The sequence below is a fragment of the Nerophis lumbriciformis genome, linkage group LG36, assembly GCF_033978685.3.
Source record: "Nerophis lumbriciformis linkage group LG36, RoL_Nlum_v2.1, whole genome shotgun sequence".
In the NCBI taxonomy this organism is placed as follows: Eukaryota; Metazoa; Chordata; class Actinopteri; order Syngnathiformes; family Syngnathidae; genus Nerophis; species Nerophis lumbriciformis.
Genome location: NC_084583.2, coordinates 18,382,501 through 18,396,476, shown reverse-complemented (window position 1 = coordinate 18,396,476; position 13,976 = coordinate 18,382,501). Strand labels below are relative to the sequence as shown.

Below are 13,976 nucleotides of genomic sequence, written 5' to 3'. Positions count from 1 at the left end.
AAACACACATATATATATGTACATATACATATATATATACACACATGTACATATACATATATACACATGTACATATACATATATATATATATATAAATATATATATATATAATATATATATATATAATATATATATATGTATATATATTTATATGTATATGTACATGTACATATGTGTGTGTATATATATATATATATATATATATATATACACACACATATATATATACATATACTTTCCATGCATCTGGCTTTCAGCCCCCAAGTCAAAAAGTTTAGACACCCCTGGTCCAAAGTGTTCTGATCACTAAGCATATCAAGCCCCGCCTCTACCAGTTCAGGTAAAGGAGCATGTGCAGTCAAAATAAGAGAAGATTACACGTTGACTTAATAATAATAATAATAATTGACAACAGCTGGTTAATGGAGGAGTACTTTAAATTGATTTGATGGATGTGAGTGACAGAAGAAAGTCTGACAGCACGACACAAACTTCTCTGTTGTTGGGAGCTCAGTGTGCTGTTTCCACTCAGAGATGAAGACCAGTATCTCCTGCGTCATCTGGACCACGACTCTCCCATGCTGCTGGTCCACCTGGAGCACCAGGACCAGGACCAGCTCCAGTGCACCTTGGCCCGCCTGGAGGAGGAGAACAGGTCAGTCATTATCCTCAACAACTGATATATGTTTACTAAACACTACAGCATTTACACTCAAATACTGTGTTGTTTACCAAACACTACAGCATTTACACTCAACTACTGTGTTGTTTACTAAACACTACAGCATTTACACTCAAATACTGTGTTGTTTACTAAACACTACAGCATTTACACTCAAATACTGTGTTGTTTACCAAACACTACAGCATTTACACTCAAATACTGTGTTGTTTACTAAACACTACAGCATTTACACTCAAATATTGTGTTGTTTACTAAACACTACAGCATTTACACTCAACTACTGTGTTGTTTACTAAACACTACAGCATTTACACTCAAATATTGTGTTGTTTACTAAACACTACAGCATTTACACTCAACTACTGTGTTGTTTACTAAACACTACAGCATTTACACTCTAATACTGATATATGTTTACTAAACACTACAGCATTTACACTCAAATACTGTGTTGTTTACTAAACACTACAGCATTTACACTCAAATACTGATATATGTTTACTAAACACTACAGCATTTACACTCAAATACTGTGTTGTTTACTAAACACTACAGCATTTACACTCAAATAGTGATATATGTTTACTAAACACTACAGCATTTACACTCAAATACTGTGTTGTTTACTAAACACTACAGCATGTACACTCAAATACTGTGTTGTTTACTAAACACTACAGCATTTACACTCAAATACTGATATATGTTTACTAAACACTACAGCATTTACACTCAAATACTGTTGTTTACTAAACACTACAGCATGTACACTCAAATACTGTGTTGTTTACTAAACACTACAGCATGTACACTCAAATACTGTGTTGTTTACTAAACACTACAGCATTTACACTCAAATATTGTGTTGTTTACTAAACACTACAGCATTTACACTCAAATATTGTGTTGTTTACTAAACACTACAGCATTTACACTAAATACTGATATATGTTTACTAAACACTACAGCATTTACACTCAAACACTGTGTTGTTTACTAAACACTACAGCATTTACACTCTAATACTGATATATGTTTACTAAACACTACAGCATTTACACTCAAACACTGTGTTGTTTACTAAACACTACAGCATTTACACTCAAATACTGTGTTGTTTACTAAACACTACAGCATTTACACTCAAATACTGTGTTGTTTACTAAACACTACAGCATTTACACTCAAATACTGTGTTGTTTACTAAACACTACAGCATTTACACTCAAATACTGATATATGTTTACTAAACACTACAGCATTTACACTCAACTACTGTGTTGTTTACTAAACACTACAGCATTTACACTCAAACACTGTGTTGTTTACTAAACACTACAGCATTTACACTCAAATACTGTGTTGTTTACTAAACACTACAGCATTTACACTCAAATACTGTGTTGTTTACAAAACACTACAGCATTTACACTCAAATACTGTGTTGTTTACTAAACACTACAGCATTTACACTCAAACACTGTGTTGTTTACTAAACACTACAGCATTTACACTCAAATACTGTGTTGTTTACTAAACACTACAGCATTTACACTCAAATACTGTGTTGTTTACTAAACACTACAGCATTTACACTCAAACACTGCGTTGTTTACTAAACACTACAGCATTTACACTCAAACACTGCGTTGTTTACTAAACACTACAGCATTTACACTCAACTACTGTGTTGTTTACTAAACACTACAGCATTTACACTCAAATATTGTGTTGTTTACTAAACACTACAGCATTTACACTCAAACACTGTGTTGTTTACTAATAGTACACACTGTTTAGTCGTACTAGATCACTAATAGTACACACTGTTTAGTCGTACTAGATCACTAATAGTACACACTGTTTAGTCTTACTAGATCACTAATAGTACACACTGTTTAGTCTTACTAGATCACTAATAGTACACGCTGTTTAGTCTTACTAGATCACTAACAGTACACACGGTTTAGTCGTACTAGATCACTAATAGTACACGCTGTTTAGTCTTACTAGATCACTAATAGTGCACACTCTTTAGTCGTACTAGATCACTAATAGTACACACGGTTTAGTCGTACTGGATCACTAATAGTACATGCTGTTTAGTCGTACTAGATCATTAATAGTACACACTGTTTAGTCGTACTAGATCATTAATAGTACACACTGTTTAGTCTTACTAGATCACTAATAGTACACGCTGTTTAGTCTTACTAGATCACTAATAGTACATGCTGTTTAGTCGTACTAGATCAGTAATAGTACAAACTGTTAAGTCATACTAGATCACTAATAGTACACACTGTTTAGTCTTACTAGATACTAAAAGTACACACGGTTTAGTCTTACTAGATCACTAATAGTACACACTGTTCAGTCTTACTAGATCACTAATAGTACACACTGTTTAGTCTTACTAGATCACTAATAGTACACACTGTTTAGTTTTACTAGATCACTAATAGTACACACTGTTTAGCACCTGCTATTTGGACCTAGGTTTGGCCCTAAATGGCATGAAAACAGCTCCAATATATTTAATGTTTACAATTTGTGTTGTCGTCATTCAGGCTCAGTGTGAAAAAAGTAGTTCCATCCATCCATCCATTTTCTACCGCTTATTCCCTTTGGGGTCGCGGGGGGCGCTGGAGCCTATCTCAGCTACAATTGAGCGGAAGGCGGGGTACACCCTGGACAAGTCGCTACCTCATCGCAGGGCCAACACAGATAGACAGACAACATTCACACTCACATCCACACACTAGGGCCAATTTAGTGTTGCCAATCAACTTATCCCCAGGTGCATGTCTTTGGAGGTGGGAGGAAGCCGGAGTACCCGGAGGGAACCCACGCAGTCACGGGGAGAACATGCAAACTCCACACAGAAAGATCCCGAGCCCGGGATTGAACCCAAGACTACTCAGGACCTTCGTATTGTGAGGCAGATGCACTAACCCCTCTGCCACCGTGAAGCCCAAAAAAAGTAGTTGTGCTCTTCAATAATGATTAGTCAGTGGAGAAGTTCCTCTTCTTCCCGCCGGCAGCTTGGCTTCTGTTTCTTAGTTTCCCCCCCGCAGTTCTCTCATGTGCTGTCAGAACAGGAACTACCACAGGGACCATGCCAGGGACTTATTTGCTGCTTTGACAGACTTCAAAACTTCCTGACTTTTCTGATCTTCAACTTTTCTAATAATGTTCCTGCTGCACAGACAAGAAGATGTGGAGATGTCACTTGTTCAACTTAGTTGGTCTCCATGGTCCCGGAGTCAACTTTGTTGGTCTCCGTGGTCCCGGAGTCAACTTTGTTGGTCTCCGTGGTCCCGGAGTCAACTTTGTTGGTCTCCGTGGTCCCGGAGTCAACTTTGTTGGTCTCCGTGGTCCCGCAGTCAACTTTGTTGGTCTCCGTGGTCCCGGAGTCAACTTTGTTGGTCTCCGTGGTCCCGGAGTCAACTTTGTTGGTCTCCGTAGTCCCGGAGTCAACTTTGTTGGTCTCCGTGGTCCCGAAGTCAACTTAGTTGGTCTCCGTGGTCCTGGAGTCAACTTAGTTGGTCTCCGTGGTCCCGGAGTCAACTTAGTTGGTCTCCGTGGTCCCGGAGTCAACTTAGTTGGTCTCTGTGGTCCCGGAGTCAACTTTGTTGGTCTCCGTGGTCCCGGAGTCAACTTTGTTGGTCTCCGTGGTCCCGGAGTCAACCTTGTTGGTCTCCGTGGTCCCGGAGTCAACTTTGTTGGTCTCCGTGGTCCCGGAGTCAACTTTGTTGGTCTCCGTGGTCCCGGAGTCAACTTAGTTGGTCTCCGTGGTCCCGGAGTCAACTTTGTTGGTCTCCGTAGTCCCGGAGTCAACTTTGTTGGTCTCCGTGGTCCCGGAGTCAACTTTGTTGGTCTCCGTGGTCCCGGAGTCAACCTTGTTGGTCTCCGTGGTCCCGGAGTCAACCTTGTTGGTCTCCGTGGTCCCGGAGTCAACCTTGTTGGTCTCCGTGGTCCCGGAGTCAACTTTGTTGGTCTCCGTGGTCCCGGAGTCAACCTTGTTGGTCTCCGTGGTCCCGGAGTCAACCTTGTTGGTCTCCGTGGTCCCGGAGTCAACTTTGTTGGTCTCCGTGGTCCCGGAGTCAACTTTGTTGGTCTCCGTGGTCCCGGAGTCAACTTTGTTGGTCTCCGTGGTCCCGGAGTCAACTTTGTTGGTCTCCGTGGTCCCGGAGTCAACTTAGTTGGTCTCCGTGGTCAACTTAGTTGGTCTCCGTGGTCCCGGAGTCAACTTAGTTGGTCTCCGTGGTCAACTTAGTTGGTCTCCGTGGTCCCGGAGTCAGCTTAGTTGGTCTCCGTGGTCCCGGAGTCAACTTAGTTGGTCTCCGTGGTCCCGGAGTCAACTTAGTTGGTCTCTGTGGTCCCGGAGTCAACTTAGTTGGTCTCCGTGGTCCCGGAGTCAACTTTGTTGGTCTCCGTGGTCCCGGAGTCAACCTTGTTGGTCTCCGTGGTCCCGGAGTCAACCTTGTTGGTCTCCGTGGTCCCGGAGTCAAGTTTGTTGGTCTCCGTGGTCCCGGAGTCAACTTTGTTGGTCTCAATGGTCCCGGAATCAACTTAGTTGGTCTCCGTGGTCAACTTAGTTGGTCTTCGTGGTCCCGGAGTCAGCTTAGTTGGTCTCCGTGGTCCCGGAGTCAACTTAGTTGGTCTCCGTGGTCCCGGAGTCAACTTAGTTGGTCTCTGTGGTCCCGAAGTCAACTTAGTTGGTCTCTGTGGTCCCGGAGTCAACTTAGTTGGTCTCCGTGGTCCCGGAGTCAACTTAGTTGGTCTCTGTGGTCCCGGAGTCAACTTAGTTGGTCTCCGTGGTCCCGGAGTCAACTTAGTTGGTCTCCGTGGTCCCGGAGTCAGCTTAGTTGGTCTCCGGGGTCTCGTAGTCAACTTAGTTGGTTTGCTTGAAGGAGGTCTCTGTGGTCCCTGCAGGGTGCTGCAAGGAGAGTACAGGCGCCTGCAGTGGAAACACGAGGAGGCGGTGTCCTTCCCCATGCTGACCGAGGCCGGCGAGGCTGTCGTGGACGAGCAGCAAGACGAGGAGCTTCTGGCGGAGGCTCGGGTGCTGCGCCAGCACAAGACCAGGCTGGAGACCCGCATGCAGATCCTGGAGGACCACAACAAGCAGCTGGAGTCTCAGCTGCACAGACTCAGAGAACTTCTGCTCCAGGTAGGATTCCTGCTTCATACTTTCCTAGTCCTAGTTCCACGTGAGTAACTGTCCATGTAGAACTTGATACTTTCCTAGTTCCACGTGAGTAACTGTTCATGTAGAACTTGATCCTTTCCTAGTTCCACGTGAGTAACTGTTCATGTAGAACTTGATCCTTTCCTAGTTCCACGTGAGTAACTGTTCATGTAGAACTTGATCCTTTCCTAGTTCCACGTGAGTAACTGTTCATGTAGAACTTGATACTTTCCTAGTTCCACGTGAGTAACTGTTCATGTAGAACTTGATACTTTCCTAGTTCCACGTGAGTAACTGTTCATGTAGAACTTGATCCTTTCCTAGTTCCACGTGAGTAACTGTTCATGTAGAACTTGATCCTTTCCTAGTTCCATGTGAGTAACTGTTCATGTAGAACTTGATCCTTTCCTAGTTCCACGTGAGTAACTGTTCATGTAGAACTTGATACTTTCCTAGTTCCACGTGAGTAACTGTTCATGTAGAACTTGATACTTTCCTAGTTCCACGTGAGTAACTGTTCATGTAGAACTTGATACTTTCCTAGTTCCACGCGAGTAACTGTTCATGTAGAACTTGATACTTTCCTAGTTCCACGTGAGTAACTGTTCATGTAGAACTTGATACTTTCCTAGTTCCATGTGAGTAACTGTTCATGTAGAACTTGATACTTTCCTAGTTCCACGTGAGTAACTGTTCATGTAGAACTTGATACTTTCCTAGTTCCACGTGAGTAACTGTTCATGTAGAACTTGATCCTTTCCTAGTTCCACGTGAGTAACTGTTCATGTAGAAGTTGATCCTTTCCTAGTTCCACGTGAGTAACTTTTCATGTAGAAGTTGATACTTTCCTAGTTCCACGTGAGTAACTGTTCATGTGGAACTTGATACTTTCCTAGTTCCACGTGAGTAACTGTTCATGTAGAACTTGATACTTTCCTAGTTCCACGTGAGTAACTGTTCATGTAGAACTTGATACTTTCCTAGTTCCACGTGAGTAACTGTTCATGTAGAACTTGATACTTTCCTAGTTCCACGCGAGTAACTGTTCATGTAGAACTTGATACTTTCCTAGTTCCACGTGAGTAACTGTTCATGTAGAACTTGATACTTTCCTAGTTCCACGTGAGTAACTGTTCATGTAGAACTTGATACTTTCCTAGTTCCACGTGAGTAACTGTTCATGTAGAACTTGATACTTTCCTAGTTCCACGCGAGTAACTGTTCATGTAGAACTTGATACTTTCCTAGTTCCACGCGAGTAACTGTTCATGTAGAACTTGATACTTTCCTAGTTCCAAGTGAGTAACTGTTCATGTAGAACTTGATACTTTCCTAGTTCCACGTGAGTAACTGTTCATGTAGAACTTGATACTTTCCTAGTTCCACGTGAGTAACTGTTCATGTAGAACTTGATACTTTCCTAGTTCCACGTGAGTAACTGTTCATGTAGAACTTGATACTTTCCTAGTTCCACGTGAGTAACTGTTCATGTAGAACTTGATACTTTCCTAGTTCCACGTGAGTAACTGTTCATGTAGACTTGATACTTTCCTAGTTCCACGTGAGTAACTGTTCATGTAGAACTTGATACTTTCCTAGTTCCATGTGAGTAACTGTTCATGTAGAACTTGATAATTTCCTAGTTCCACGTGAGTAGCTGTTCATGTAGAACTTGATACTTTCCTAGTTCCACGTGAGTAACTGTTCATGTAGAACTTGATACTTTCCTAGTTCCACGTGAGTAACTGTTCATGTAGAACTTGATCCTTTCCTAGTTCCACGTGAGTGCCTGTTCATGTAGAACTTGATACTTTCCTAGTTCCACGTGAGTGCCTGTTCATGTGGAACTTGATACTTTCCTAGTTCCACGTGAGTAACTGTTCATGTAGAACTTGATACTTTCCTAGTTCCACGTGAGTAACTGTTCATGTAGAACTTGATCCTTTCCTAGTTCCACGTGAGTAACTGTTCATGTAGAACTTGATACTTTCCTAGTTCCACGTGAGTAACTGTTCATGTAGAACTTGATACTTTCCTAGTTCCACGTGAGTAACTGTTCATGTAGAACTTGATACTTTCCTAGTTCCACGTGAGTAACTGTTCATGTGGAACTTGATCCTTTCCTAGTTCCACGTGAGTAACTGTTCATGTAGAACTTGATACTTTCCTAGTTCCACGTGAGTAACTGTTCATGTAGAACTTGATACTTTCCTAGTTCCACGTGAGTAACTGTTCATGTGGAACTTGATACTTTCCTAGTTCCATGTGAGTAACTGTTCATGTGGAACTTGATACTTTCCTAGTTCCACGTGAGTAACTGTTCATGTGGAACTTGATACTTTCCTAGTTCCACGTGAGTAACTGTTCATGTAGAACTTGATCCTTTCCTAGTTCCACGTGAGTGCCTGTTCATGTGTAACTTGATCCTTTCCTAGTTCCACGTGAGTAACTGTTCATGTGGAACTTGATCCTTTCCTAGTTCCACGTGAGTAACTGTTCATGTAGAACTTGATACTTTCCTAGTTCCACGTGAGTAACTGTTCATGTAGAACTTGATACTTTCCTAGTTCCACGTGAGTAACTGTTCATGTGGAACTTGATCCTTTCCTAGTTCCACGTGAGTAACTGTTCATGTAGAACTTGATACTTTCCTAGTTCCACGTGAGTAACTGTTCATGTAGAACTTGATACTTTCCTAGTTCCACGTGAGTAACTGTTCATGTGGAACTTGATCCTTTCCTAGTTCCACGTGAGTAACTGTTCATGTAGAACTTGATACTTTCCTAGTTCCACGTGAGTAACTGTTCATGTAGCACTTGATACTTTCCTAGTTCCATGTGAGTAACTGTTCATGTAGAACTTGATACTTTCCTAGTTCCATGTGAGTAACTGTTCATGTGGAACTTGATACTTTCCTGGTTCCACGTGAGTAACTGTTCATGTGGAACTTGATACTTTCCTAGTTCCACGTGAGTAACTGTTCATGTAGAACTTGACCCTTTCCTAGTTCCACGTGAGTGCCTGTTCATGTGGAACTTGATACTTTCCTAGTTCCACGTGAGTAACTGTTCATGTAGAACTTGATACTTTCCTAGTTCCACGTGAGTAACTGTTCATGTAGTACTTGATACTTTCCTAGTTCCACGTGAGTAACTGTTCATGTAGAACTTGATACTTTCCTAGTTCCACGCGAGTAACTGTTCATGTAGAACTTGATACTTTCCTAGTTCCACGTGAGTAACTGTTCATGTAGAACTTGATACTTTCCTAGTTCCACGTGAGTAACTGTTCATGTAGAACTTGATACTTTCCTAGTTCCACGTGAGTAACTGTTCATGTAGAACTTGATACTTTCCTAGTTCCACGTGAGTAACTGTTCATGTAGAACTTGATACTTTCCTAGTTCCATGTGAGTAACTGTTCATGTAGAACTTGATACTTTCCTAGTTCCATGTGAGTAACTGTTCATGTAGAACTTGATACTTTCCTAGTTCCATGTGAGTAACTGTTCATGTAGAACTTGATACTTTCCTAGTTCCATGTGAGTAACTGTTCATGTAGAACCTGATACTTTCCTAGTTCCATGTGAGTAACTGTTCATGTAGAACTTGATACTTTCCTAGTTCCATGTGAGTAACTGTTCATGTAGAACTTGATACTTTCCTAGTTCCACGTGAGTAACTGTTCATGTGGAACTTGATACTTTCCTAGTTCCATGTGAGTAACTGTTCATGTGGAACTTGATACTTTCCTAGTTCCACGTGAGTAACTGTTCATGTAGAACTTGATACTTTCCTAGTTCCACTTGAGTAACTGTTCATGTAGAACTTGATACTTTCCTAGTTCCATGTGAGTAACTGTTCATGTAGAACTTGATACTTTCCTAGTTCCACGTGAGTAACTGTTCATGTGGAACTTGATACTTTCCTAGTTCCACGTGAGTAACTGTTCATGTGGAACTTGATACTTTCCTAGTTCCACGTGAGTAACTGTTCATGTAGGACTTGATACTTTCCTAGTTCCACGTGAGTAACTGTTCATGTAGAACTTGATACTTTCCTAGTTCCACGTGAGTAACTGTTCATGTGGAACTTGATACTTTCCTAGTTCCACGTGAGTAACTGTTCATGTAGAACTTGATACTTTCCTAGTTCCACGTGAGTGCCTGTTCATGTGGAACTTGATACTTTCCTAGTTCCATGTGAGTAACTGTTCATGTGGAACTTGATACTTTCCTAGTTCCACGTGCGTAACTGTTCATGTAGAACTTGATACTTTCCTAGTTCCACGTGAGTGCCTGTTCATGTGGAACTTGATACTTTCCTAGTTCCACGTGAGTAACTGTTCATGTAGACCTTGATACTTTCCTAGTTCCACGTGAGTAACTGTTCATGTAGAACTTGATACTTTCCTAGTTCCACGTGAGTAACTGTCCATGTAGAACTTGATACTTTCCTAGTTCCACGTGAGTAACTGTTCATGTAGAACTTTATACTTTCCTAGTTCCACGTGAGTAACTGTTCATGTGGAACTTGATACTTTCCTAGTTCCACGTGAGTAACTGTTCATGTAGAACTTGATACTTTCCTAGTTCCATGTGAGTAACTGTTCATGTAGAACTTGATACTTTCCTAGTTCCACGTGAGTAACTGTTCATGTAGAACTTGATACTTTCCTAGTTCCATGTGAGTAACTGTTCATGTAGAACTTGATACTTTCCTAGTTCCATGTGAGTAACTGTTCATGTGGAACTTGATACTTTCCTAGTTCCACTTGAGTAACTGTTCATGTGGAACTTGATACTTTCCTAGTTCCACGTGAGTAACTGTTCATGTAGAACTTGATACTTTCCTAGTTCCACGTGAGTAACTGTTCATGTAGAACTTGATACTTTCCTAGTTCCACGTGAGTAACTGTTCATGTAGAACTTGATACTTTCCTAGTTCCACGTGAGTAACTGTTCATGTAGAACTTGATACTTTCCTAGTTCCACGTGAGTAACTGTTCATGTAGAACTTGATACTTTCCTAGTTCCATGTGAGTGCCTGTTCATGTAGAACTTGATACTTTCCTAGTTCCACGTGAGTGCCTGTTCATGTGGAACTTGATACTTTCCTAGTTCCACGTGAGTAACTGTTCATGTAGAACTTGATACTTTCCTAGTTCCACGTGAGTAACTGTTCATGTAGAACTTGATACTTTCCTAGTTCCATGTGAGTGCCTGTTCATGTAGAACTTGATACTTTCCTAGTTCCACGTGAGTGCCTGTTCATGTGGAACTTGATACTTTCCTAGTTCCACGTGAGTAACTGTTCATGTAGAACTTGATACTTTCCTAGTTCCACGTGAGTAACTGTTCATGTAGAACTTGATACTTTCCTAGTTCCACGTGAGTAGCTGTTCATGTAGAACTTGATACTTTCCTAGTTCCACGTGAGTAACTGTTCATGTAGAACTTGATACTTTCCTAGTTCCACGTGAGTGCCTGTTCATGTGGAACTTGATACTTTCCTAGTTCCACGTGAGTAACTGTTCATGTAGAACTTGATACTTTGTAAAATGGACTTTTGGATGTTGTGAACAGCCCAGAGAAGATTGGGAGGCCAATGGATCAGAAGCGTCCACCTTGTCGTCACCTGTATCAGCAGGGGGTCACCAGGGTCAGCAGGGGGGCGTGGCCAGCAGGGAAACGGAAGCAGCAGGTGAGTGGCAGCCAGGTGCAGAGGTCACAAAGGTCACAAAGGTCATAGGAGTCACACTGGGCATGTGTCAGGTGACCAGGTGGAAGATGAGCAGGACACGGTGATGCAGCTGCAGGAGGTCATCGAGCAGCTGAGGAACGTCTTCCCTTCTGAACCAGGTCAGTTCACTAAAACTTCTGAACCAGGTCACTTCACTAAAACTTCTGAACCAGGTCTGTTCACTAAAACTTCTGAACCAGGTCAGTTCACTAAAACCTCTGAACCAGGTCAGTTCACTAAAACCTCTGAACCAGGTCAGTTCACTAAAACCTCTGAACCAGGTCACTTCACTAAAACTTCTGAACCAGGTCAGTTCACTAAAACTTCTGAACCAGGTCAGTTCACTAAAACTTCTGAACCAGGTCACTTCACTAAAACTTCTGAACCAGGTCACTTCACTAAAACTTCTGAACCAGGTCAGTTCACTAAAACCTGTGAACCAGGTCAGTTCACTAAAACCTCTGAACCAGGTCAGTTCACTAAAACCTCTGAACCAGGTCACTTCACTAAAACTTCTGAACCAGGTCACTTCACTAAAACTTCTGAACCAGGTCACTTCACTAAAACTTCTGAACCAGGTCACTTCACTAAAACTTCTGAACCAGGTCTGTTCACTAAAACTTCTGAACCAGGTCACTTCACAAAAACTTCTGAACCAGGTCTGTTCACTAAAACTTCTGAACCAGGTCACTTCACTAAAACTTCTGAACCAGGTCTGTTCACTAAAACTTCTGAACCAGGTCACTTCACTAAAACTTCTGAACCAGGTCAGTTCACTAAAACCTCTGAACCAGGTCAGTTCACTAAAACTTCTGAACCAGGTCACTTCACTAAAACTTCTGAACCAGGTCTGTTCACTAAAACTTCTGAACCAGGTCACTTCACTAAAACTTCTGAACCAGGTCAGTTCACTAAAACCTCTGAACCAGGTCAGTTCACTAAAACTTCTGAACCAGGTCACTTCACTAAAACTTCTGAACCAGGTCTGTTCACTAAAACTTCTGAACCAGGTCACTTCACTAAAACCTCAGACAGCATGGCACTCTGGTCAGCACACACTAGTTCATGACAACTGGCCAGCACACACTAGTTAGTGACAACTGGTCAGCACACACTAGTTAGTGACAACTGGTCATCACAGACTGTTTAGTGAAAACTAGTCATCACACACTAGTTAGTGACAACAGGTCATCACAGACTAGATAGTGACAACTGGTCATCACAGACTGTATAATGACAACTGGTCATCACAGACTAGTTAGCGACAACTGACTGTTTAGTGACAACTAGTCATTACACACTAGTTCATGACAACTGGTCATCACAGACTGTATAATGACAACTGGTCATCACAGACTAGTTAGTGACAACTGACTGTTTAGTGACAACTAGTCATTACACACTAGTTCATGACAACTGGCCAGCACACACTAGTTAGTGACAACTGGTCAGCACACACTAGTTAGTGACAACTGGTCATCACAGACTGTTTAGTGAAAACTAGTCATTACACACTAGTTCATGACAACAGGTCATCGCACACTAGTTAGTGACAACTGGTCAGCACACACTAGTTAATGACAACCGGTCAGCACACATTAGTTAGTGACAATTGGTCATCACAGACTGTTTAGTGACAACTGGTCATCACATATTAGTTAGTCACAACTGGTCATCACATACTAGTTAGTGACAACTGGTCAGCACACACTAGTTAATGACAACTGGCCAGCACACACTAGTTAGTGACAACTGGTCAGCACACACTAGTTAGTGACAACTGGTCATCACAGACTAGATAGTGACAACTGGTCATCACAGACTGTTCAGTGACAACTAGTCATCACACACTAGTTAGTGACAACTGGTCATCACAGACTAGATAGTGATAACTGGTCATCACAGACTAGTTAGTGACAACTGACTGTTTAGTGACAACTAGTCATCACACACTAGTTAGTGACAACTGGTCATCACAGACTAGTTAGTGACAACTGGTCAGCACATACTAGTTAATGACAACCGGTCAGCACACATTAGTTAGTGACAATTGGTCATCACAGACTGTTTAGTGACAACTGGTCATCACATACTAGTTAGTCACAACTGGTCATCACATACTAGCTAGTGACAACTGGTCAGCACACACTAGTTAATGACAACTGGCCAGCACACACTAGTTAGTGACAACTGGTCATCACAGACTGTTTAGTGAAAACTAGTCATCACACACTAGTTAGTGACAACAGGTCATCACAGACTAGATAGTGACAACTGGTCATCACAGACTGTATAATGACAACTGGTCATCACAGACTAGTTAGTGACAATTGGTCATCACAGACTGTTTAGTGA

At 41.8% G+C, this 13,976-nt stretch overlaps 1 protein-coding gene and 1 long non-coding RNA gene across 2 annotated transcripts in view; one reads left to right on the top strand and one right to left on the bottom strand.

Moving 5' to 3' along the window:
- drp2 (dystrophin related protein 2) overlaps positions 1-13,976 on the top strand; it is a 411,043-nt gene that overhangs the window by 392,672 nt on the left and 4,395 nt on the right. The window contains exons 21-24 of the mRNA XM_061930041.2: positions 534-656; positions 5,625-5,862; positions 11,465-11,582; positions 11,654-11,740. Coding sequence (XP_061786025.2) covers positions 534-656; positions 5,625-5,862; positions 11,465-11,582; positions 11,654-11,740 — 566 coding nt within the window. The remainder of the gene's footprint in view (positions 1-533; positions 657-5,624; positions 5,863-11,464; positions 11,583-11,653; positions 11,741-13,976) is intronic.
- Positions 395-13,976, bottom strand: part of LOC140677567 (uncharacterized) — a 29,735-nt gene continuing 16,153 nt past the window's right edge. The window contains exon 3 of the long non-coding RNA XR_012049347.1: positions 395-639. This is a non-coding gene — a long non-coding RNA (uncharacterized lncRNA). The remainder of the gene's footprint in view (positions 640-13,976) is intronic.